Genomic DNA, 26,005 nt, shown 5'->3' with positions numbered 1-26,005 from the left:
GGAAGGATTTGGGAAGAGTTACTTACCATCACTGTGAAGCTGTCAACACTACAACCCAGCTGGAAGCCAATATTCCATTCTCTGAAATGCAGACCTATTTTTTTTAGACATGATTAAACTAGGTATTATTAAAATCATGAGAAGCTCAAGAACTGACCACTCTTCAAAAAGAAAATGAAAATTCCTTAGAGGGACACAAAGAAAAGAAAGTGATTTCTTCTGGGTTCACTGCTTTATTAACTTAGACTTTTGGACCTTTTCCTGATCAAGACAACCCCATAACCACTCAAAAGGGATTTGTGTAGATAGAACTTGTGAGTGGTTAATGAATCAATGTCTTCTCCCCAAACAGGCCAGCCTGTGAACTACAGTAACACACAGTGAGGATACTGGATGACAGAGGTTAGTTAAATGCTCACTTAGGTGGAATGTCACAGTTCTCAAAGTTACTCTTCAAGACCCTCTCTTTTGAATTTCAACCTGGTGGGGTGGGGGGGGCTAACAGAGGCTGTAAAAACCTGTGGTCCTGCCAAGATGCCAAGGTGTCAGACCCAGGACTACCCATTCCAGCCCCATCTCCCTTGGTCTCAGCACTGTTCTCCACTCCCGCCAAGCTCAGAGGGAAGGCTGTAGTTTGTTGGTCTTAAGAGAGGAGGTAGCCACGTTCTTTGAAGCGGCCCCGAATTCCTCTGTGGTCATCGGCTCACACAATGGTGACTCTCGTGGAGAAATGAAAAAGCAAAAAAGTCGAGGTCAAGTGCCCCCGCCGCCCAGGAGACCTCGCCCTTTTACCCAACTGCTCCCAAGAGCAAAGAAGGTCACGGCTGCCCAGCAGAGCCCGGCAATCCTCTGTCTCCCGGTGATGCCGCCGGCACCGAGAACGTTTCCCAGGAGAGGCCGGCCTTGCGGGCTCCCGAGTCCACCTGATGCTGCGCGGCCAGGCTGGGGTCCCACCCACACTCGAGCGCGTCCTACGTGACTGAACCCAACAACTGGCCGCCTCCTGAGGCCCACTGCACAGACTGAGAAACTGAGGCTCGAAGAGGAAAAGTGGTTTAGCCTGAGAGTGAAGGCGTGAGGGGCTGAAGCCCGAGTTTTCTCACGCCGAGACCCAATTCTCCGTCGACGGGGCCCGTAGTGCGCCCTCGGCCGTGGAAACGACGACCCTCAAGCATCCGCAAGAGGTCAGCTCGGGGCGGGGGTAAGGGCCACCCCCAAGAAGGGCCGAGATGGGGGCCGCGCTTTCCGCGGGAGCGGCGGGCGAAACAGGCAGCCGACCCAGCCTGAGAGCCCGCCCCCGCGCCGGGAGCCCCCGCGGCCGAGGCAGCCAGAAGGCGTCGGGCCCCGGAGCCTCGGCACCCCGAGCCCTGGCGCCCGGACCCCACCAATCCCACCCCAGCGAACGAACGAACTCACCACAGGCGGCCGGCTGCACTCAAGACATCTAAGCAGGACGCAGGCCCACACCACTGAGGCGCTACCACCGCCCGCGCCGGTCGCGGGGGTGGAGGCGTGGCCAGCGACGGCGCCGCTCCGCCCCAACCCGGCCATGCGCTCGCTTCTGGGGGCCAGGCCTCCCCCCTGCGAATCCGCGCTCTTGGTACGGCCCTGGCGGCCACGCCCCCTTAGCGTCCCAGCTTCGCCTGGAGGCCTTGGGAGCCCGGCTCTGTTCCGGGCTGGGTTGCAGTGCCCGGGCAGGCGGCGCCCGCGGCCGACGACGCTTCCGCAGGGTCAGTGGCCAGTGAGCTTCGCCACCTGGCCTCCTGCCGACCGCCGATCGCCTGTGTTCGTGGCTTTTTGTCATCCATGGTCCTCAGTTCCCTCGCCTTCGAAAATGGCGAGGCGAGTGTCGGGGTCAGTCCAGCCTAGGGTTGGAATGCTGACCTGCTTTTTGGGTGGGAGGGCAGGAAGTGAGCAAGCCAGGGGCGACGACTGGACCAAAGAGGCGGGAGGGGGCAGAGGGCGCCTCTGGTTTGGAAAGTCTGGCTTCCTTGGTTGAGGGGTAAGAAGCCCACCTTTGCCTCCTGCTTTGTTACTATGTTACAGGGTTATGAGGATTAAGTGATGTAACTCGTGTTCGTAAATAGTTTAGCTTGGTGCGATAGTGCTCTAGAAATGTAAGTCATTATTATTACTATTATTGTTACCGTGTGGCCCCTGCGTTGGAAGCGGGGAGTCTTAACCATTGGACCGCCAGGGAAGTCCCTATTATTATTAATTTCAGGCTCTGCTACGAATTCCTCTGGGAACAGTGGAGGGAGGGGAGGGGGCAACTCACTTGTTCAGAACCAGTTCTCCATCTTTAAAAATGGGACCCACCAACGACAACCAAGTATGAATACTTTGAAAACTGTAAAAGCCTGTATAAAGAGAGGATCCTTCCCGTAGCCCCAGTTTTAGGCTTCCTACCTTCCAGTTTGTCCGGAACAGGTCTGATTCACCTCATTAAACCAGTTCCGCCTACAGGTTGCTTAAATGTGAGAGCCTTCAGGGTGGGGCACATCCGTGTCTAACTAAGGGGCTGAATGTGTAAGTCTTATATTAGGCCCTCAAGAGTCCTTGTTTCAGTCGCTAAGTCGTGTCCGCCAGGCTCCTCTGTCCATGGGATTTCCCAGGCAAGAATACTGGAGTGGGTTTGCCATTTTCTTCTCCAGGGGATCTTCTGGACCCTCAAGACAGCAAGAGGGAAATTCATTTCCCAGACCTCTGATATTCTGTCTCACCTTTCCACCACTTTGTTGAACACCTCCCCTGCACTTCCCAAAGAGGCTTCCATGAATCCTTGCACTCTGCTTCAGTTCGGTTCAATTCAGTCACTCAGTCGTGTCCGACTCTTTGCGACCCCATGAATCACAGCACGCCAGGCCTCCCTGTCCATCACCAACTCCCGGAGTTCACTCAAATTCACGTCCTTCGAGTTGGTGATGCCATCCAGCCATCTCATCCTCTGTCGTCCCCTTCTCCTCCTGCCCCCAGTCTCTCCCAGCATCAGAGTCTTTTCCAATGAGTCAACTCCTCGCATGAGGTGGCCAGAGTACTGGAGTTTCAGCTTTAGCATCATTCCTTCCAAAGAAATCCCGGGGCTGATCTCCTTCAGAATGGACTGCACTCTGCTTATATGAACCCAAAACACTGCACGCTCAGTTCTCTTTCTCACTGCTAATGGCCTGCTTTGGGCCAGAGATAGGTATCTTCTTTTGCTTTTTCTGGTTGAGCCTGTAACTGAGTCCTATAGGTCCCTTCTCCAGGACCACCCTCCCCATCTTCTCATCTTTCCTGCTGTCCCTGCCCTAGTTTAGGTACACCTGGGCTCACCTTTCCCTTTCCCCGGATGATCTCAACAGTTCCTGCCTCTCATGCCACCTCCAGTTTCTTCTCCACTTTGCTGCCGGGGAAACTTCCTCTTCTACTGCTCTGCTCACTGCCCTACCTTCCTGTCCCTTATCTTTTCCTTCTCAAAACACACTCTCACTAGCCAGCTGGGGAAAAATGTAAGTTGGATACACACTTCACACCTTACACTAATAAAAACTTCCAGTAGATAAAAGATTTGAACAATTTCTAAAAAAGAAGAAAAAGGAGGGACTTCTGCGGTGTTCCACTGGTTAAGAATCTGCCTACCACTGTGGGGAACATGGTTTTGATCCCTTTGGTCAGGAAAGATTCCCCACGCCAAGGGGCAACTGAGGCCATGGGCCGAAAACAAAAGAAGCCACCACAATGAGAAGCCCAAGCACTGTAGCTAAAGAGCAGCCCCCACTCACCACAACTAGAAAGACTGTATGCAGCAATGCAGACCCAGCACAGCCAAACATAAATAAATGAATGAATTAAAAAAAAAAAAAAAATTCTCTGGGCCACTAATCCCAGTGAAAGAAAAGAAAGGAAAAGTCCTGCAAGAAACCCTGGGAGAATTTGTGTTAATCTCCAAGAGACCTTTCTGAATTATTAGTAGAACACGAACTCCTGAAGCCATAAATGACTGAAAAAACTACCTACATAAAAATCAAAAACATGTGTGACAAAGACCTACAGGCAAAGTCCAAAGGCAAAGGACAAATGAGGAAGAAATATTTGCAATTGTTAATAATCAAAGGACTACTTTCTCTAATAAACAGTCCCTACTAATTAATAAGAAAAGGACTGATTCATATACATGGACAAAAGATAGGAACCATCAGTTCACAGGAAAAAAAAAAAAAAAAACATGGCTCTAAACCATATGAAGAGGTTTTCCACCCCACACATAGAAGAAATGAAAATTAAAAACTGACCAAGATCCCGGTTTTCACCTACAATGACGACAAAATCTGGAAGTTTGATGACTCATGGGGTTGGTGGAACTGAGTGGAAATAGACACTGTCATTTATTGTTGCCACATCCAAACATAAATACCATCCAACTGTAAAGAAGACAAACAGGGAAGCTCATTGCTGATAGGGAACAATCTCAGATCAATTGACAAAAGGAAAATTCAAGGTGATGGCCAGTGGGTAGAGAATGTTTTCATCTGTGTTTTAAAAACTATTCTGTGAGAGAAAGTGGAGGGGGAAAAAATGTACGTACTGTGTATCTGTATTTGGATGTATATGTATGAACTCTCTGGAAAGAAAAAGAGATAGCATTGGTTGTCTCTAGAGAACTAGGGCCAGGAGCAAAGGAGGCGTCATTGTACACCCTTTGTATCTTTCACACTTTGTGCATTATTAGTGTTTTATTTATTCCAAGTCATACATGAATACTTTAAAAGATTACCCAGACAGCCTCGTCACCGGCCAAGGAACCAACTCTTTTACTGGCTCCCAATATGTAAAGGATAGTGACAATATGTAAAGGACACTTCCTTTTTCTTAAATCAAAATTAAACATGTGTGAAGAGGGACTTCCCTGGTGGTCCAGTGGTTAAGACTCCTCACTTCCACCACAGGAGGTACGGGTTCAATCCCTGGGCAAAGAATTAAGACCCTGTAAACCCAACCACATGCACCCCCACCAAAAAAAGAAAGAAAGAAGAAAGTGTGGGGTTGCAAACATCAGTTTCCTGCCAACTCTCTTGTTTCACCTCATCTTCCCTGCCCAGAAAGAATCAGCTCCTTACCTCATTTCGGACTTGCTTCTGGTCCTTATTTACATGCTGGTAAATAAATGTTTTTGTGGCTGGCTGTTGTCTGAAATTTTAGGTCTTACCTCTAGAGTCCTTCTAATGATGAGTCAGGTTATTAAAACCACAGCCAGCCTCCCCTGCCCACACGGCAACATAATTATTCATGTGCCTGTTTTACATCCTCTATTAATCATTTTTATAATGAAGTAATAGCCTGGGACCGACCTTTCTTGAGTCTTTCACTGCAAGCAATATCTTTTCACACCATACAGCCAAGCAATCAGCACGGGTCCTCCCCTTCCCTCTGAACCCCTTGCCTCTGCCTCCCTACTTCAGCTGTCTGAACCTCGATATTTTCATTACTGAGCTTGACAGCATTTGCCTTCTACATAACATGTTCTTTGCTTTGTTTGTCTCTTGAGCCTAAAAGTCAAGTCATCAAGTAGACTTAGCGGTGTCGTCGCCCTCAGCCGGGCTGCACAGCTGAAGCAACCACCCTTATGATTACAGGGCTCTTCTTGTGTGTCCTCTTCCTGAAAGTACACTTCCCCTCCGCCAACATGATTTAAAAGAAACAGACTCTCAGTCTCTGCGTGCATCTGGTAGATCCAGATTTTTCCTGAGACTCCTGCCAAGGTTCCTGGGCACCCCCAACCCCCATCCCAGGTTGATTACTGTAAAGGATGAGACTGAGTTCCTATCTGTGTTTCAGTTCTCATAAAGGGGCACGACCGTTTGTGGAATGGATGGATGGCCTTAGTCTGGAATGCTATAGGAGAGTTCAAAACCTGGCCCTAACTTACCTTTCCTGCTTGGTCTTTACAATTTTCTTCCACAGATTCCACACTGGAGCGAAACTGGATTCATCCAGTTTTGTACATGCTGTGCATTTTTATTATTCTGCTGAGCCACTGGGAATGTTGTTCTCTTCCGTGTTTATGCAATATGTCCATCTCCTACCAAAGCTCCCACCTCTGGAAGGTGCTCTGATCCCTCCAGAAGTGACGGCTCCCCGCTACTGTCCAGCTCTCCAAGGCCCAGAGTATCTCCTACTTTAAATCATATCTGCAGAGTACCTGTCCTTCATCAGTCTGGAGTCCCTTCAGGGCAGGTCTCAGAAGCCTCCTCTCTCTGCCTCCCCAACCCCGTGCGTGCGAGCGTGTATATTCAATCACTCCGTTGTGTCCAACTCTGTACAACCCCATGGACTGTAGCCTGCCAGGGATCCTCTGCCCATGGGACTGTCCAGGCAAGAATACTGGAGTGGGTTGCCATGCCCTCCTCCAGGGGATCTTCCCAACCCAGAGATCGAACCCAGGTCTTCTGCATTACAGGCAGATTCTTTACCACTGAGCCACCTGGGAAGACCCTCCCCTTCCCCAGATTCTGCCAAATGAAAGCAGCATGGAGACATTTGCAGGATGAGCCTTAGAGGATTCAGGATAGGCAGCCTGGAGTTAAGGAGCTTGGACTTGGATGAACGAGAGTGAGGGATGGGAGCCAGAGCCAAGGCTGGGGCGAGGGGGAGACAGGACTGGACAGAGGTCAGGGCAGGACAAGGATTTTGTGATCTGTCCTGACAGCTGCTCTGTTGGTTTTGGAAGGGCGGTGTCCCTTGAAGAGAACGGGAGAAGATCTGTCCAGGTGAAGGTGCGGCTCCGAATCAACTCATCAGGAAGGTGTGATCTTAGTCTAAGGGAGAGACAGGGACCGTTAGTATAGTGGGCCTTTCTCTGCTGTGGGCAGTGCTGTCCCACACTCTGCAACCCAAGGTTCTTTTGAATGTGAACAGCCTGAAAACTCCAGGCACTTACAATAGACAGACAGCCTAGGGGCTGGGGAAGGGGGCAGAAACTGGCCCTTAAAGCAAAGCTTCTCTTTGCAGCAGAAGCATTTAAAAATATATATTTATTTGGTTGTGCCAGGTCTTAGTTGCAGCATGTGGGATCTATTTCCCTGGTCAGGGATTGAACCCAGGCCCCCAGCATTGGGAGCACAGAGTCTTAGCCACTGGACCACCAGGGAAGTCCTTGTAACAGAAACTTTTACATCCCTCGGAGCCAAGGGCTGTACCTCGTATTCGTACCTTCTGATCAGTCTGATCCCTTGAAGCCTTTCCTTGCTCTACAAACCCAAAGATTTGCTGAGCCCTTGCAGTGGGCTCCCACTTGCTACGAGATGAAAGGAGGAGCTAATTCTTATTTACTGAGCACCACCTAGATCCTAAGCCCTGTTACCACAAATCTCAAGTGTCCACTATGATCCCCACTGGACAGATGAGTAAACAGAGGCTCAGAGTAAGTGACCTGGGACTTGTTTCCACCAATGAGTGTATCGTGCATGCATGCGTGCACGCGTGCTTGCGTGCGTACGTGCTCAGTCGCTTCACTCGTGTCCGACTCTTTGGGACCCCCATGGACTGTAGCCCGCCAGGCTCCTCTGTCCATGGGATTCTCCAGGCGAGAATACTAGAGTGGGTTGCCATGCCCTCCTCCAGGGCATCTTCCCGACCCAGGGATGAAACCTGCGTCTCCTGCACTGCAGGCAGATTCTTTACTGCTGAGCCACTGGGGAAGCCCCAGTGAGTGTGTCAAGCATCTAAATCCACCCAGCTTCACCCCAACCATGGGAGCCACCCTTCCCCAGGGGAAACTCTCCCAGCCTGGTGGGGGCTGGGCGAGGGGGGCTCTGTGCCACTCTCGCTTCAGAGTGGTACCGTTTCCACACTGGTGCGGGCTCCCCTCATCCTCTCCCAGAGCAGTGCCTGCCTTGGAGGGTTCAGTCGGCCTGACTCCTCCCTGCTCTCTCCGACTCCAGCTTTCTCCTTCATGGGCGCAGTCTTAGATTAGCTCCAAGTTCCTGCTTTACAGGAAGGAAAGGAGTTTCTTGAGCAGGAACTCAGGCCAGGCACGTTCAAAGGAGCTGCCCTGTCTACCTACAGGGCCAGAGATGAGGTGATCGCCAAAGCACAGACATACAGGCTTCCCTGGTGGCTCAGCAGTAAAGAATCTGCCTGCAATGCAGGAGACGCAGGTTCAATCCCTGGGTTGGGAAGATTCTCTGGAGGAGGGCATGCAACCCACTCCAGTATTCTTGTCTGGAGAATCCCCATGGACGGAGGAGCCTGGCGGGCTGCAGTCCATGGGGTCGCAGAGTTGAACACAACTGAAAGATTAAGCACACACGTGCACACACACACACACACACACAGACCCTCCACCCCGAGATTAGAAGCCAGATTCTGCTTTGACTGGTCACCAGATGCCTGGCCTCTTTAGATAAGAAATCAGTTTCCTTCTGAACAAAATGGGGAGGAAAAACCCTGTCCCGCCCCCTTTTGCCAGGCGTTCTGAGGTTTGTTATGATGCTCAAAGGATGGCTCTGTGACATCAGGGCAGAAGGCAAGGACACAGGTGAGCCCTGTCATCAAAGAGGAGCAGGAGAAGGAGCCTGAAGCCCCAGTTCTTCAGGCTAAGCCCCTAAGCCCCTGGCCAAACCTCCTGCCTGACCTCTTGCCTGGGGGGACTCTGAACTTTCTGAAAGTCTCTGATGAGCACTTGGTCTTGCCCCCATTTTACAGATGGGAAAACTAAGGCAGGGAAATGAAGCAGCCCCGTCTGATTGGTTCATCCCCAAAATCTGATCTTTCTCTTGTCAATGGGATGATCCTCTGCCCAAACCTCTTCTACAAAGGGCAGACATCGTAGTTCCTTCTGACGTCAGGGGCAGCTGGCTCAGCCTGACCAAAGGCTCTTTGGCTGCTCAGGAGCCAGATCTTTAGAAAATAGATTGGAGGCTTTGGCTGTGGGGTTTACTAAGCCAGCTGGGTGTGTGGGGGCCTGCTGGCTGCAGGGTGAGCTGACCAGCTGGGAGCAACTGTGGACATGCAGTCTGAAGCCAGAGTTTGGCAACAACATGAATTGTTCCCAGAAAACAGCTAGGAGGAGAGGAGCACAGAGGCAGCCAGGGAGCTAGAATGAGAAGTCACTGAAAGTGGGGGCTCCAGATGGACCGTGTAGGTATAAGAGACAGCGGAGGCCCGGGCTGGATGTCTCAAAGGGCACCAGTCCCCTACATCAGAATTGTCATGGGCCTATTAAAACTCCCAGTTCCTAAGGCATCCCCACCGTCAGCTGTCGGATCAGAATCTCTGGAGGCCAGGCAGAAACTAACATTTTAAATAAGCTTCACTTTTTTCCGCATTGGAATATGAGAACCACTGCCTTGTGGGGTTAACGTGACCAGAACAGCGTGGGGGATAGCATGTCCATCGCATAGCACAGCTCAGGTAGATTCAAACACAAAAGCAGATAAAGGAGGAAGGGACAGTTGTTTTGAAGGGAGAAGCCAGGATGATGACCAGCCTGGCTCTCTGGGGTGTTAAAATTTCCCCAAACATTTCTCACAGACTCCCTGCCACCCCCACACTCCTAAGTTCTCTAAACCATGTCCAAAGTTCAGCAAAGAGGCAGCCCTGAAATCAAAGAACAAACTTGGCCTTTGGCAACAGCAGATCAAGTTTCCAATCTGGATTAACACCAAGGCCCAGACAGCTGTGTGACCTTGGACGGCTTCTGTGGATCCTTGTAAAGGCAGCCTCTTGGGGTTTGGGTGAGGACGAAATGGGCTAATGGATTAAGTCACCGAGTGTATATATTGGTTCTCAGGGACCAGGATGCCCTCCTCTTTCCGGTTTCCTACAGACAGACTCCCTCCCAGCCCCCTTCCCTTTGTTCCTTTCTCTGTTATGCAACCAAAGTTTAAATCCTTCCCAGTTTGGGGCCAGCTGCCGAGCAGATGGGAGGGTGTCTCTGTAACGGGAGGTTTCGAAAGTCCCATCTTCCCTGCCTCCCTCCACATTTTTGTCCACGTGCAGCTGGGACAAGACCTTTGCCTGCTCTCCTCAATACTGCGAAAAGGGTGTTTACAGTATCTCCTGGCTTCTGCTCTAGCTGTCACCATGGCAACCAGAACCCAATACTGGCCATTGAAAAAGCCTCTGAGGAGGAGCCTGCTTGGTTTGCATTAACATTCAGTTGGACAGCTCTTGTTGAGAGCACCTGCCTTGTGCCTGTGCTGAGCAGTCACTAAGCAGAAACGGGAGTGATTTAGAGCTGGTCCCTGACTTTGAGGGGCTGGCCAAGATATAGAACCTCTCGGTCTAGTTCAGTGACTCTCAAAGTGTTGGCCCTCAAACCAGGAGTTTTCCCGTTACCTTTGAATTGGTTTGAAATGCCACCTTTCAGGCTTCTTTCAAGGTCTACTAGGGTGGATAGAGGGGGTCCTGAAATCTGGGTTTTAACAAAAGCCCCCTCCCTGTGATGGTGATGGAGGCTGGAGTTTGAGAACCGTAGATCTAATTAAAACCTCACCCCATCCCAAGAACTGGGAACTATTGTTCCCATGTCATAGATGAAAAAACAGAGGCTCTGCCCTGCTCTGTGTGCAGACTAGCTGACAGCTTGTGAAGGGGTTGGGTTCTCGGATCCCTTCCAGTGTCAAATTCTGCCTCTGCAGCACCTGTGACAAGGTAAGGCGCAGGTGTTCTTTTTCCTGGATCCTGGCTGGAGAAACAGAGAGGTACCTTTTTCTCTGCCCAGCAGGGTCAGGGCCAAGCGACAACGCAAGTGGAAATGGGAAATCACAACGGAGGGAAGAAGAGCTGGGAGTAGGGTCCGAAAGAGCAGCAGCAGCCCTGGTGACAACCACCCGCCCCAAACGTGGGGACACCGAACTGACATAATACCCTGCTGCCCTCATAGCCGAGATCATCTAGGTGTCTAAGCCAGATCCCCAGTCCTGAGGCCTCCTCTCCTGCGTTCACTCACCTGCACGCTTGGTTGGTCTCTTTCCACGCTTTTGCCCCCGCAGGCTCTCAGGGTCCCCTCTTACAGTGCATCTGCCTGAACACCCTCTCCCCAAAGTTGGAATCGCCTCTTTGGCAACCAATGGCCTCCAGCTTCTCTCTGCCCATATCTTGTGACTGGGCGCTTCCTGCCTTTTCAGGGAACCCATCCACCTATGAAATCTCTGATGGGCTTAAGTTTCCCTTTAAGTGAGCTGACATCCATCCCCGTGAAATATCCACCTTTTACAATATGAGTTAGTCTAATCCCCCGTAACAGAGATCACAGGCTTATTTTTAAAGTAAGATGATCCATGCCAACTATTTCCCATAAACCTACCACCCGCATTTGCAGATTAAACAAAGCAGGTAGACGATATCAACACTTTACCTTGAAAACAGTAAGAACAAGATGAGGTGGGAGCAGAAAGGGACAGGCAGAAGGATCAGAGGCGCTGGAGGGAAAAGTCACTGACTTGGATGCTCTGTCTTACCACTTCTTGCCCAAGAGACCCTGGCAGGACCGCAGCAGTTTTCACAGGAGCCCCCTTCAAGAAAAAGAGCACTATATTGCAAATATGATTTCCCAGAACTTGTTTCATTTTGTTGAAATCAGTCACAGATGGATGGTTTGTAATGACAGAAAAGGTAAAACTTAGCATGTCTTCAGTGATCATTTTCACATACTTTATTGTTTCAGCAAATGGGAATCTTGAAGCTTAAGTAACTTGAGTTTTGTGGAAATCTGTCTCTGACTCAGGGCCTCAGTTTCTCATCCTATCCCCCATCCAAAGTTGGTTTGAGAAATGAGCTAAAGGAAGGTGAATCCATCAGCTGAGATGTTAGTGTGTCCTCTGATTTCTAAAGATGAATGCTTGCAGCCTGGGCATGAGGGAAGCTCGTTGATTATTCCCGTTAATAATCAAGAGCGCCAGATGGGCAACACAGATTCGCATTCTGCCCTGGGGAGGCCTCAGCTGGAGCTCCAGGACCAAACCAGTAGAACCAGTAAATTCAGGGAACTAGCTCTCTTCCTACCAGAAAGGAAATGCTTGTGCAGATCCATAATAACAGGATTATTTTAATCTTAATCGTTTTGGCAACTCTGGCTCTGCCAAGAGAAAAGGCTATTGTAGCTCAGAAAATTAAAAAAAAACTCTGGTTTCATTCTTCAGAACGTCTTTTTCAAGAGGGACGAGGGTTTAGCAGGAGAAGGAAGGAGCGCTAGAAACTCCTGCCTTGCCTTGGGCTGCCCAGCCAGCCTGCAGCCCCTTGACCACCAACGCTGCTTTGCAGAGGGTGTCTCCTTCTGCTCTCCCTTTTATTTTTTATTTATTTATTTTAATATTTTTTTGATGTGGACCATTTTTTTAAGCCTTTATTGAATTTTGTTACAGTGTTGCTTGTTTTATGTTTTGGTTTTTTGGCTCAGGGCATGTGGGATCTAGGTGGCTCAATGGAAAAGAACACACCTGCCAATGCAGAAGATACGGGTTCGATCCCAGGGTTGACAAGATTCCCTGGAGGACGGCATGGCAACCCAGTCCAGTACTCTTGCCTAGGAAATCCCATGGACAGAAGAGCCTGGCGGGCTGCAGTCCACGGGGTCAGAGAGAGTCAGGCACAACAGCTGCTGAGCATGCATGAGCACACCTGCTTGTGGGATCAGAAATCGAACCTGCACCCCCTACACTGGAAGGTGAAGTCTTAACCACTGAACTGCCGAGGGAGTCTTCCTGCTCCCCTTTTTAGAAGGTCTCCAGAGGACACCCCAGCTCTGGCCTAAGCTGGGGGGGGTCCCCCATTGCAGAGGCTGCTGGTGCCTGCCCCCCTGAGAGTTCAGGAGCTTCCCAGGCTGCAAGCAGAACCCCATCTATCTCTGTAATGCTGCTTGCAAATGAAGCTTGTTCTCATCCCCCACCCTTTCCTGGGTCTTCTAGAGCAGTGACTTCCAAACCCTTAGGCAGAGAAATCCCTGGGCACCATGCATGCCAAAGAGGCCCCTTCAGGAGGCCAGGGGTCAGGCAAGCGAACACATTATCACTCTGCAGGGGGTCCCAGAGGCACAGAGCTAGAGAAATTAGGGCTGGTTCCCCAGGGACTCAGCACCACACCCTTCACAGTTCCGGCCTGCACCTCCCCAGGCACGAGGGCATCCACATCCTCTCTAATAAAAATGCCTGCCAGGGATGCCCTAGGGAAGAAGGAAGATAACCAAGAAGACCTGGGCCCCCACCAGGCCCTGAAAATTTATCCAAAGTCGCCAGTCCTTGGCTTGGGGCCCCAAGACTGGAAGTCTGAAGTGGCTGCAGGAGGGGATGAAGGTGAGAAAAGGTGGTGTGAGGAAGAGGGTGGGGCACCTACATCCAGGCCCACCACAAACTGAAAGCTGAGATGGTCCACCCAGAGAAATCTTTAAGATCATCCCAGGCCACCTCCCTATTGTACAGGTGAGAAAACTCAGATCAGAGAGGTCGCAGCACTTGTCCAGCATCACACAGTAAATGAATGGCAGGGACGGGACTAGAGCCCTTGCTTCAGCGGCCCTATCCACAACTTCCCCTGCTGTACCACCAGGCCTGGGCACAGGCTGGGGACAAGTCCCACACCAGCTCCTTCCTCTTCCCGTCCCTTCTCACACCGCCCCACCCCCAACCCAGTCTGGGACAGGACAGACCCCAGCCAGCTACTCCACCTCCTCACTGAGGCTTGGTTTCAGCCACCCTGCCTTTAGCTACCTCTCTTGGTTCTGGTTGACCTGCCAGGTACAGGCAGCCTGCTCTCTGCCCTCCTTGCCCTGAACCTGGCTTCCCAGGAGGGCAGAGGAAGGGTGGGGCAGCAAGGCTGCCACCTCCAGTGTTTAGCCTCTGGCCCCTGCCCCCTTCCTCCTGCCCTGCCCCATGCTGAGAAGACACCCACCTGGGCAGCTGCGGGTGTGGATGCCCTGGACAGGGCCAACCGGCCAGGCCAGCTCCTGGGCTGAGGCACCGTCCTGCCTTCCCAGGGCTTGAGACCCATGGTGGCCTTTTATGGAGTGGAGAGGTGTGGTGTAAGGGATTAGGGGTGGAGCCCAGGGTACCTATATCTGAAAAATGGCCCCACCCCAAGTGCTCCTGCCAGGCGCTGGAATCAGAGCTGGTTCCAGAACGGTTTGTGCCTTGGTCAAGACCCTCATCCCTTACAAAACAGCACAGATGCCCCATTCAGCCAAGCCCAGCCTTCCTGTGGGACTGGTCAGGGCCCAGGCGAGTGAGGCCAGTTCGGGACATGCAACCTGCCCTTGTAGCCTATGGTCCTCTCTTGGGGTGACTCAGAACTTTGCACTGTGAACCATACAGATATGACTGTCCCCACCTACTCTGGGAGCGTGAACAAGTTATTCCACCTGCGGCCCAGTTTCTTCACTCTGAAATGTAAATAACAATATGTACTTCACAGGATCGACGCAGAACCCCGCACGTAGCTATTCAATCACTATTTGAATGGACAAATGAAGAGATGACTACAGTGGGCAAGGGGTCTGGAAGCCCATCCTTAGCAACCTTATCTCCTCACATCTCACCTTGCTTGCTCTAGACACGCCAAAGTCTCTCTCATTTCCCAGCTCCATCTGTGAATATGTCCCACGTGCTCTCACGATCAGGCTGTGACTGCCTTCCAGTGTGGAAGGTGGCCTCCCAACAGCCTCTGTGCCCACACAGTCTCCCCCATGGCACCCGGCTTAGGAGTGACCCATGACCTGGTTCTGGTCAAGAAAACAAGGAGGGGAGGTCTTCTGAGGGGTGGCACAGAGGGGGCTCCCAGGAGGAAGACCTCAGAGGACATGCTGCCTCTATGACTCTGGATGTTGTCATACCCACTGGTGACATGGGCTCTCTGGTAGCCCTCATGCAGCCGCGAGGAGAACTGGCCAGAGGACGAAGCCAATAGTGGTTCCTGAACCGCTGGTCACACTGTACCAGTTGCCCACCTGCTTCTGGACTTCTTTCCATGTGAGATAATGAAGGTCCTCATTCGTTAAGCCAGTTTGATTTGGGTTTTTTTCCCCACTCACAGCTGAATGTATCCGGCCTGATCTTCTCTCCAGCTCCTACCTGCACAGGCACTCAGCTCTGGATTTTGTTCTGAGGACCCCAAGATGAGCCAGGCTCTGTGCTTGCCCTGGGAAGCTCATAGTTGTGAAGAGGGGCTGGCAGGTAATTAGATGGTTACAAGCTTGTGAGCAGAGGTTGAGAGTATCTGGAAAGGGACAAACTGACTGTCCTGGGCAGTAAGAGAAGGATTCTGGGATGGGTTTTGAAGGATGCCTAGGAGTTTTACAGACAGATGAAAAGAATGTCTTCCAGGCAGAGCTAACAAGGTCAATGAAGGGGTATAACTTTGCTTAGAGAACATCAGTTCAGTTCAGTTCAGTTGCTCAGTCGTGTCCAACTCTTTGCGACCCCATGAATCACAGCACGCCAGGCCTCCCTGTCCATCACCAAATCCCAGAGTTCACTCACACTCATGTCCATCGAGTCAGTGATGCCATCTAGCCATCTCATCCTCGGTCGTCCCCTTCTCCTCCTGCCCCCAATCCCTCCCAGCATCAGAGTCTTTTCCAATGAGTCAACTCTTCTCATGAGGTGGCCAAAGTACTGGAGTTTCAGCTTTAGCATCATTCCTTCCAAAGAAATCCCAGGGTTGATCTCCTTCAGAATGGACTGGTTGGATCTCCTTGCAGTCCAAGGGACTCTCAAGAGTCTTCTGCAACACCACAGTTCAAAAGCATCAATTCTCTGCGCACAGCTTTCTTTATAGTCCAACTCTCACATCCACACATGACCACTGGAAAAACCATAGCCTTGACTAGACGGACCTTTGTTGGCAAAGTAATGTCTCTGCTTTTGAATATGCTATCTAGGTTGGTCATAACTTTTCTTCCAAGGAGTAAGTGTCTCTTAATTTCATGGCTGCAGTCACCATCTGCAGTGATTTTGGAGCTCCCCAAAATAAAGTCTGACACTGTTTCCACTGTTTCCCCATCTATTTCCCACGAAGTGATGGGACCAGAAGCCATGATCTTAGTTGTCTGAATGTTCAGTGAGGCTCAAATTAGGCCCATTGAGGAGTGGTGAGCAGGGACTGAACACCTCACCCAGGAGTTGTTCCCAGGAGCATACACGGGAGTCTGTGTACACTGGGGAGCCAATGACAGTTTCATGCAATATGTACATCTTGGATTAGAAGAGCCTGGGTGTTCAGGAGAGACATGACCGAGATCTTGCTGGGTGGGGACAGGAGGGTGAAATGGGGGAATTGGTGAAAGAGGGGTTCTAGAGGCCCAACCTTGGGCCTTGGTGACTGAGGGAGAGAGTGAGAGTGAAAGGGGAGGGAAACATGATGGCTGGATTCCTGGTATGTGAGGAGGAGGGGTGACTGTATAAGTCTTGGAGGAGAGAACTGTGGTAGCCAGTCTCCAGGATGGCCCCCAACGATCCTGTGCCCCGACAGTCATGCCATGTGTAGTTCCCTTTCACACTGTATCAGGAGACTGACCGACGTGACCACTAACATAGGCAGAAAGAATGATATGTGACTCCCCAAAACTGGATCAAAAGCCGTCGTAACTTCTGCCTTACTCTCTCTTGCATCACCAGCTGTAGGGAAAAGCCAGCCAGCTGGCACATTGGGAACATTCAAGCAACCTCATGAAGAGACCTATGTGCTACAGGAAGGGGTCTTCTGTCAACAGCCAGCAAGGCACTGGGCTCTCCTACCAACAGCCATGTCAGTGGGTAGCCATGGAAACACATCTTCCAGTCCCAGTCAAGTCTTCAGATGATACCTTGGTTATAACTTCAACAAAAGCTTTGAGGGACTTCTCTGGTGGTCCATTAGTTAAGATTCTGCTTCCACTGCAGGGGGCTTTTGATCCCTGGTTGAGGAAATAAGATCTGGCATGCCATGTGACCAAAAAAAAAGAAAAATAGAGAAGCCTTGAGCAGGACCACCCCATGAAGTTGCTCCCAAATTTCTGACCCACAAAACCTCTGAGAGGATAACTATTTGTTATTTTAAGCTGTTAGATCTGGGAGTAATTTGCTATACAGCTATAGATAAAACTGAGACCTAGATCATCATCTTATTTTTGTACCTATCCTTCACAGAGTGGGAGAAAATTATTATCATCACTGGGAGGGAGGCCCCCCAGCCCACATGGCCCATGCCGTCATCCACCTCTCTTTATAGCTTACAGAGTGTTTTTACATAAGGAAACTTTTCACTGTTGCAGCCAACCCCAGGAGGTGGTTATCATCCCATTTTACAGAGGGAGAAACAGAGGCCCCATGAGTTGGCGTGACTTACTGAAGATTATATAGGTTGTCAGTGGAAAGCCTGGACCAGAACCAGGCTCTGAGTGGATCCAAATCCCACCTGATGTCCATCACAGAATGCCGCCCACCACCCAGTTCTATAAGAATCAAGTCATTAGCCACTACAGTTACTGACCTATATACCCTGAAAGGAATTTAAGACCAAGAACAGGACAAAGCACTCTGTGCTTTGAAAAAACAGGCCCCTTAAACAGTTAGATATATCTCAGGAAGAATTATAATAGACCCAGATTCTTGCACTTTCCCATACATAGAAAAAAAACCCACTTAAATCTTTAACTGAGATATCTGTACCTTGTATCTAACCGTGACCTTCTACTGCGAGAGATACTGGATTGCCTGTATTCCACAGCCAAAATCATATATACATATATCCTGTCTTCTCTATGCCCAAACCTCTTCAGAGTAGTACCCTCAGAGCTACTGAGAGACTGTTTCCCAGGCTAGAGTCCTCAGTAAGTCTCTGAATAAAAACTGAGACTTAGAACTCTTAGGTTGTGTGTTTTTGTTTTTTTCTCAGTCAACACTGAGCACACAGCAGGCCCTCAGCATAGCCTAGGGCCTGACTGGCCAAGTGCAAAGCCGGGAGAACCCTGCCCAGAAGCCCATGCAGGGGGCTGCTGCCCCAGCCTCCCAGGACCCCTCCAGGCAGGTGGATCTATTAGTGGTGGCCCTGGTATTCACAATGACCTTGGAAGGCCAGCCTAGGTCAGATGGCACCCCCTATGTTATTAACTAGTTCTTCCCTGGTAGCTCAGATGGTAAAGAATCTGCCTGCAAGGAGAGAGACTCAGGTTCGATCCCTGGATTGGGAAGATCCCCTGGAGAAAGAAATGGCAACCCACTCCAGTATTCTTGCCTGGAGAATCAGAGGAGCCTGGTGGGCTACAGTCCATGGGGTCGCAAAGAGTCGGACACGACTGAGTGACTAACATTTCAAGGAACCCAGCTTCCTCAGCTTTCAGGTCCAGGCCTAGGAAGTGCTTGACACCAGGGACTAAGCAGCTGGTTCCATACTTTGAGAAGCGTGTGTGCAATGAAGGAATCAGAGAGGGAGCCCAGAAACATCCTTAATTGGGGCTGAAGGAAATTGGCACAGCATCCCTTGCCTTGGCCTCGAGTTCCACTTTCCATTGCAGAGCCCTTTATGCTGCAGCAGGTGGGGGAGTGACCATGAATAAAGAACCCTCAAGGGATTTGTACATCCACAGGGAGGCAGGCAGACACCTGGCAGCTTGCCAAGCAGTACAGGAGGTGCTGTGGGTTGTACGAGGCCCCGGAGTGGGAGAAGCAGGGTGAATTCAACGCCAACCCATAGGCTGGCGCGGGGAGGGCTACTTGCTGGCTTCTGTCAGTGGACCCAAAGGGCCTGGTCTCAGCACTGCCCTTCTGGAAAGTCTGATCTATCCTTCTCAACATTTCCATATATCCCACTGACCCTCCAGGCATTGGCCATTATTCTCACTAGCCTCACTCTTACTATTCTGCCATGTGTTCCAAACAGAGGTTTATACAAAGGGCTATGGGAACACCCAAGGAGGGAGTGACATGCTCTACCAGAGGGGTGGCAGTCAGGGAAGGCTTCACGGAGGAGGCAGCTTTTGAGCTGAGGCTTGCGGAGTCTTTGGGAATTTGCCAGGATGAGAAAGAAATTACAGGCAGGGAGGAAAATGCACACAACAGCATGGTAGGCGTGGTGGTTGCTATGGCCTGGGGGTGGATGCTGATACAAATGAGGCCAGCCTGAAGGGCCCTGATGACCAAGCTAAGAAGACTGTGCTTTAGCCTGAGAACATTTTTCTCATTTTACTCAAGGGCTTCCCAGGTGACTCAGTGGCAAAGAATCCACCTGCCAGTGCAGGAGATGCAGGCTCAGCCCCCGGGGTCAGGAAGATCCCCTGGAGGAGAAAATGGCAACCTGCTCCAGTATTCTTGCCTGGGAAATCGCATGGACAGAGGAGTCTGGAAGGCTACAGTCCATGGGGTTGCAAAGAGTAGGGCATGACTTAGTGACTAACGACCATCAACACCTTACTTGACACCTCAGTGGCATTTGACCTCTTTGTCCCCCTTTCTTCTCTTGCCTTCTGCAGCTAATGACTCCCTGGCACACCCTTCCTCGGCTCTTGCTCAGGGTCCTTAATGAACTCCTGCTCCTCCACCTGGCCAGCCAGGGTCCTTGGTGTAAAGGACCCCCTCGCACCTCAACCATGTTCCTTTCCCGCGGAGCATTTGCGTGGTTGGTAATTCGATATTCTATCATTTGTGTGGCTGTGTGATTACTGGCTTTCTCTCCGCCAGCCTGTAAGCTGATCCTGTGCACCATGCCCGGCACTTAGCAGACCCTTCATGAACCGTCACAGAGCGAGCTGATGAACAAAGGGCAACATGTGTGCTGGGGGAAAGGTGGGGAGGGGAGGCACCAAAGGGGTGTGAGCTGGGAAGAGCCCTGGCTTGTTTCCTTGTATTCTGGTCACTCTGTTGGTTCCTGATCAGAGGGGGTGGGAAGGAATGGGGAATTAGGCACTGGCTGGAAAGGGGAGACCAGAGGGGAGGGAGAGAGGGGAGACCAGAAGGGAGACCAGATAGGAGGCTTTCGGGTCTCTGGTTCTGCCTCTGAGGACCCCAGACCACTCCAAGTGGGCCCCCAGTGAAGCAAAAAGAAATTGAGAGATTCCAGCCTCTGCATTCTGCCTGTGTGCAAGTTGTCTCTGACTCTGTGCAACACTATGGACTGAGCGCCAAAGAACTGATGCTTTTGAACTGCGGTGTTGGAGAAGACTCTTGGGAGTCCCTTGGACAGCAAGGAGATCAAACCAGTCCATCCTAAAGGAAATCAGTCCTGAATATTCATTGGGAGGACTGATGCTGAAGCTGAAGTTCCAATACTTTGACCACCTGATGCAAAGAACTGACTCACTAGGAAAGACCCTGATGCTAGGAAAGATTGAAGGCAGGAAGAAAAGAGGACGACAGAGGATGAGATGGTTGGATGGCATCACGGACTCGATGGACATGAGTTTGGGCAAGCTCCGGGAGTTGGTGATGGACAGGGAAGCCTAGCGTGCTGTAGTCCATGGGCTTGCAAAGAGTTGGACACGATTGAGCGACTGAACTGCACTGATGGACTGTAGCCTGCCAGGCTCCTCTGTCCATGGGATTTTCCAGGCAAGAATACTGGGTTGCCATTTCCTTCTCTGGGGGATCTTCCTGTGATTCCCATCTCGTGTGACTCATCTCTGGACACCTGGCTTCTTCCTTGTAGGAAGAAGATGCCAACAGCCAGCCACCTTCTACCCAGCCAGCTATGGACAAAGGCAGCAAAGAGGAGGGCCAGCATGGTTTTTGAGTGAGCCTTCTTTCTGTGGACACAGCTCTGTCACTGCACCGACTGGTCCATAATGCCACCCACCCTCCAGCTGTTGGCAGAAACATCCTCAGAGACCCAGCAATTCCCAAGAAAGCCCTGAACAAGGGACCAAAGCCTGGAGAAGGGTGATGTCTGGTAGCCTTGTTTGCTTCTGAGCAGGGATCCAGACCCCTGGAGAGGTACGGTCTGCTCACACCCCTGCCCCCGTCACCCCACCCTCCCAGTGCCCTCAGGGAGGTACAACCCCCTGCAAAGGATGAGGCTTGGGTGCAGGGCAGTGAGGGAGGAGGAGAGACAACTTGGCTCCGGGTGTGGTTCTCACGGTAGGACATCAAGCACTGGGGAGAAATGCCCATTATATGGATGAGGCCCAGGTTGACTGTAATCTGCCCCCATTCTGCCCAGATTCTCACAGTTAATGGTCTTCATCACATTCAGCCTCCACAGCATCCCTCATCTGCTCACCTTGGTAACAGGACCACACCATCTTCCGAAGCAGCCTGCTCATCCTTAGATGGGCCTCGCCCCCTCCGTACCAGCTCCCAGAGCAACCTCTGCAGTGGGTAGTATGACCTTCATTTTGCAGTTGAGTGACCTGAACTGGAGGCCAAGATCACATAGTAAAGCAGGCCTCCTGATGCCCATGCCGCTGCCCCTTCTCTCACACCAGGGAGCAGGCAGCACCCCTGTGGTCCTTCCCTCTCCGGGGCTCAGCCCTACCTAGACAGCCCCATCCTCCTCCTCTCCCAGCAGAAGACACACATGTGCGCGCACACACAAATACACTTCCAGCACCAAGGTCTGTCTGCGGACATCAGCCCTGGGATTTCTTTGGAAGGAATGATGCTAAAGCTGAAACTCCAGTACTTTGGCCACTTCATGCGAAGAGTTGACTCATTGGAAAAGACTCTGATGCTGGGAGGGATTGGGGGCAGGAGGAGAAGGGAACGACCGAGGATGAGATGGCTGGATGGCATCACCGACTCTATGGACATGAGTTTGGGTGAACTCCGGGAGTTGGTGATGGACAGGGAGGCCTGGCGTCCTGCGATTCATGGGGTCGCAAAGAGTCGGACGCGACTGAGAGACTGAACTGACTGACTGACTATATATATCCGGCAAATATTTGTTGAGTGCCTGCCTGCTAGGTGCTTGGACAGGGAGAACCAGAACTGTTCTGGGCACGAGCGAGGGATAACACTGTGGATGGAACCAAGGCTCTGATCTCATGGAACTTAATTTTTTTTTTTTTTTGGCCATGCCACTCAGCCTTTGAGATCTTAGTTCCCCAGCCAGGGATTGAACCCACGGTCTTGGTGGTGAAAGCACAGAGTCCTAATCACTGGAGAGCCAGGGAATTCCTTCATGGAACTTTACATATATGTTGGGGAGGGGTTGGGTGAGAAGGAGGGGGTCCCAAGAGGGTAAAGGGGAGAGGAGCTCTTGGAGGGGGAGGGGCAGAGTGGGCTCCATGCAGGAGAGGGGCTCATGAAGGAAACTGGCCCCCCACCCCACTCACATGCATGCACACACATGCACACAGAAACACATCTGGGCACTTGCACACACATGCCTGCATATGTGTGAGAGCTCTGAGAGGACCCAGGTCCATTCTGCCACCTCCAGCAGGCATTTGGCCACCCTCTCTGCAAACCCCCTTCCTGGCTGTGAGCAGGTCAGGATCAGTGGGCTGAAGACCTGGGTGCTCAGTAAGAGTCTGCTTTCACTGGCTAAGTTGCTTTCTTCCCAGAGCCCCAATATGTTCATGCATAAAATGGGTGTGAGTCCTGGCCTCCCCGGGTGAGGTGGCAGGCTCAGGGACCTGCAGGGCAGCGGGGAAGAAAGAAGCTGGGTCTCACATCCTCTGCCCTCACTCCGGCCGAGCTCCAGCTTTCAGAACAAGTGAAGGGGCATGGGCTTGGCTCCTGAAGACTGGAGAGAGCTGGAACTATTACCTAATGTCACCCAGAGCCTCCCAGGGTGAGCCAGAACCTGACCCGGCTAGACCTTGGTTCTCAGGGAAACTGACACTGTTCCAGGTGCAGAAGCCACCAGCAGGGCCTGGCACCCGTGGGAAGGGAAAGTTCTGGGGCCTGCAGGGAGATTCGGGTTCTTCCATCAGGACTCAGGACTGCAGCATGAAGGCCTAAGGCTAGACTCCCAGCAGAGAGTTTCACCCACCCCAAACATTCTGGAGGGCTGGCTGGACACCAAGAGGGACCGACCGAGCCATGCTGGCTGGAGGGGCCTGGGCGGAGGCCGACGCAGGGCAGGGCAGGGCAGGGCAGGGCAGGACAGGGCCCCGGCAGTCTTCTCGTGGGAGACAGTCTCTGGGGGCGAATGGGAGGCTGGCATGTGGGGTGTGCGTCCACTCCCTGTGCAGCCTCGGGAAAGACTTCTTTCCTCTCAGGACCAGAGAGTCTAAGGATCTTTCCAGCACAGTCATCAGAGCTCCGAGGCTGAACCAGGCTGGGGAAGGACCTTTCCCACTGGAGAGTAATAGGCAGCGCCGCCCGCACCTTCAAGATGATCCACCTGCTCCCACGTGGAACACACAGAGCGATGCACTGGCACATAACCTCCCCGAGCCCCCATACTCATACACATTCTCAGCTGCTCCTCCATTCATCCCTGGGTTCCTCCAGGGAGGAAGAGGGGAGGGAGATGACATTACTGGGACCTACAGCGCTACCTCTCAGGCCCAGCGGAGGTTCAGGTGTCTCCCGTCCCTCCTCACAACTCAGATAAGGGATGCCAGATGGACAGGATCTGACAGCTGCACTTAAAGCCAACTGGTTTCTCCTCCGTCTGGGGGCCAGGGAGACGCAGGCTCAGTCCCAGCAGCCGTGGCCAAGACGGCAGCCCCCCCCCCCATCCCCACTGGCAGAGCCCTCGGGAACGGAGAGCTGAAATACCCTCTTTTTCCCCACCTCCCACTTCCTCAGAGGGGATGAACTCAGGGCAGGTAGGATCTGGGGGCTGGAACACCTGGGTTCCAACCTTCCATTCTGGGAGTTTGGCTCTGCCCCGCTTCCCCGGTCCTGGCAAGTACCCCTTCTGTGCACCTGGAGTCCCGAGAGTTCACAGAAGAGGGGCCACACCTGGGAGCAGAGCACAACAGAGAACAAACAGGAGGCTCAGGGATTTCAGATTTCTTCTCCGCCAACCACAGGAATGTTCCTGATGGCTCTGTGGGGGGCAGCGGGCGTGGCGTGGGGAGGCTGCCTACCACACAGAGACACAGAGAGCTGGCTCACCCTTAGGCAGAGAGCTTGAGTACATGGAAGAACCAGCTTTGCCTGTCCTCCTCCAGCACCGAGGACCCTGGGGAGGCGGGGGCAGCCCCAGGGGAGAAGCCTGGCTTCAACTGTGTGAATTTGTGAGGCTCCCTCCAGACCCCAGATCCCTGAACAGGGAAACCCACAGTGGTCTCCACCACCCCCAGGGTCCACTCCAGGCTCCTTAGGCTGGCTGTGAGGGCCCCTCCCGCCCTGGCTGCCGTGGCCTCTCCACATCCATCCCTCGGCACTGGCCCCATTGGCCCTTCTACAGCACACTTTCCGGGCTGGCTGGGCATCTTGACCCGGGTTGCCTTCTCCTTCTGGAATGCCCTTCTCCACATTCTATTCTGGAGAGGTCTGCTCAGCCTTCCAGGCCAGGTTTGGGGATCACCTCCTCTGGGACACCTTCCCTGGGTCCCGCAGGGCTGGCTTCTCCCTTGGCTGGGGTCTGCAGGGGTGAGCAGGGAGTCTCTCCTGGAGCTGGGGTCTCCCAGGGAGATTTCTGCCTCCCTCACCAGACTTTGATGAGAGCGGAGCTTGGTCATCTTTGTGGCCCAGCCCCTTGGATGAGGCCCAGATGCAGCAGATACTCAGTAACTATTTGATAAAGAAATGAGTGAGTGAATGAGGGCAGGCAGTGTGAGGACTCGGGCTCCCAGGATCTCTGACCCTTGACTGAGAACTCCCTGTGGGCCAGGTGGTTAGGTCATCATGGCTCAGAGCACCAAACCATGAGCATGGGTGTGGCCTCCCAAACCCAGGCTGCCCACGTACAGATTCCCAGGGGAACAAGCATTCATTGAGCACCTACTGTGTGCATCACCCCAGGCCATTCTCCCCCATGCTCTGCCCTTCCCATCTGGCCCTTTCTCTGTCCTTCTCTCCACCTGGAATGCTCTTCACCCAGATCCTCTTATGTCTTGTTCCTTGGATTTCATCAGATCTCTGCAGAAAAGTCACCTCCTCCAGGAGGCCTTCCATGACTTATGGTTCTCCCCTCTCTATGCCTCATTGTCTTGTCTTAATGCCCTGTAAGGGCTTCCCTGATAGCTCAGTTGGTAAAGAATCGCCCTGCAATGCAGGAGACCCCGATTCGATTCCTGGGTTGGGAAGATCTGCTGGAAAAGGGATAGGCTACCCACTTCAGTATTCTTGGGATTCCCTGGTGGCTCAGAGGGTAAACAGTCTGCCTGCCAGGTGGGAGACCTCAGTTTGATCCCTGAGTCGGGAAGATCCCCTAGAGAAGAAAATGGCAACACACTCCAGTTTTCCTGCCTGGAAAATCCCATGGATGGAGGAGCCTGGCAGGCTACAGTCCATAGGGTTGCAAAGAGTCAGACACAACTGATTGATTTGACTTTCACTTTCTTTCATTTCACTTTAATGCTCTGCACCATGCTACCACTAGCCCCTATTTTTCATTTATTCATCTGTTTGGTAACTGTCTTTCTCTTCCTCCCTGCCCCCGACACACAGATTGTTAGGCTCTTTAAATGTAGGCATTTGGCCACCTTGCTCTCTGCTCCATTCCCATAACTGGAATAGGGCCTCGAATAAAGTGGGTGTTCAGTAGATGTTCAGTGAATGAATGAACACAAGCCAGAGAGTCCCTGTTTTCACAAGGTTCAAGGTGCAATAGAAAGGCACCTGCCTGGAGAAGGCCACCTGCTTTGGCCTTTTCCCCATCCACGGACGCTATAGTCACGTCATGACAGGTGCCTCTGTCCTTTACTGACATCCCTGAAGGAAGGGATGGCTCTTTGCATTCGACAGGTGAGGGAAGGAAGCTCAGGTGAGGCTGTGTGTTTTGCTCTCAGGTCAAACACTAGGAAAAAAGCATGTTTATAATCCCCCTATCTTTATTACCTGAGGCTTTTTAGGTGGCTCAGCGATAAAGAATCCGCCTGCCAATGCAGTAGACTTGGATTCCATCCGTGGATTGGGAAGATCCCTTGGAGAAGGAACTGGCAACCCACTCCAATATTCTTGCCTGGAAAATTACATGGACAGAGGAGCATGGCTGCCTA

At 52.0% G+C, this 26,005-nt stretch overlaps 1 protein-coding gene across 3 annotated transcripts in view; it reads right to left on the bottom strand.

Annotated features, from left to right (window-relative positions):
* LOC120878642 (NADPH--cytochrome P450 reductase) overlaps positions 1–14,168 on the bottom strand; it is a 67,824-nt gene extending 53,656 nt beyond the window's left edge. The window contains exons 1-2 of one of the 3 annotated variants that reach the window (XM_040261347.1): positions 13,870–13,947; positions 11,445–11,498 (exon numbers count right to left, since the gene is read on the bottom strand). Coding sequence is in view for 1 of the 3 variants with exons in the window: in XM_040261328.1 (XP_040117262.1) it covers positions 13,870–14,153 (284 nt within the window). In the remaining 2 variants the exon portion in view is untranslated. Of the gene's footprint in view, positions 1–1,416; positions 1,519–11,444; positions 11,499–13,869 lie in introns of those variants that run through there. The other 2 variants (XM_040261328.1, XM_040261338.1) reach the window with 2 other exon arrangements.
* Between the last annotated feature and the right edge of the window lie 11,837 nt (positions 14,169–26,005).

The sequence above is a fragment of the Oryx dammah genome, unplaced genomic scaffold (genome assembly GCF_014754425.2).
Source record: "Oryx dammah isolate SB20612 unplaced genomic scaffold, SCBI_Odam_1.1 HiC_scaffold_2, whole genome shotgun sequence".
Classification (NCBI taxonomy): Eukaryota; Metazoa; Chordata; class Mammalia; order Artiodactyla; family Bovidae; genus Oryx; species Oryx dammah.
Note: the sequence above shows the minus strand (reverse complement) of the source record. Positions and strands in the feature narration are given on the sequence as shown.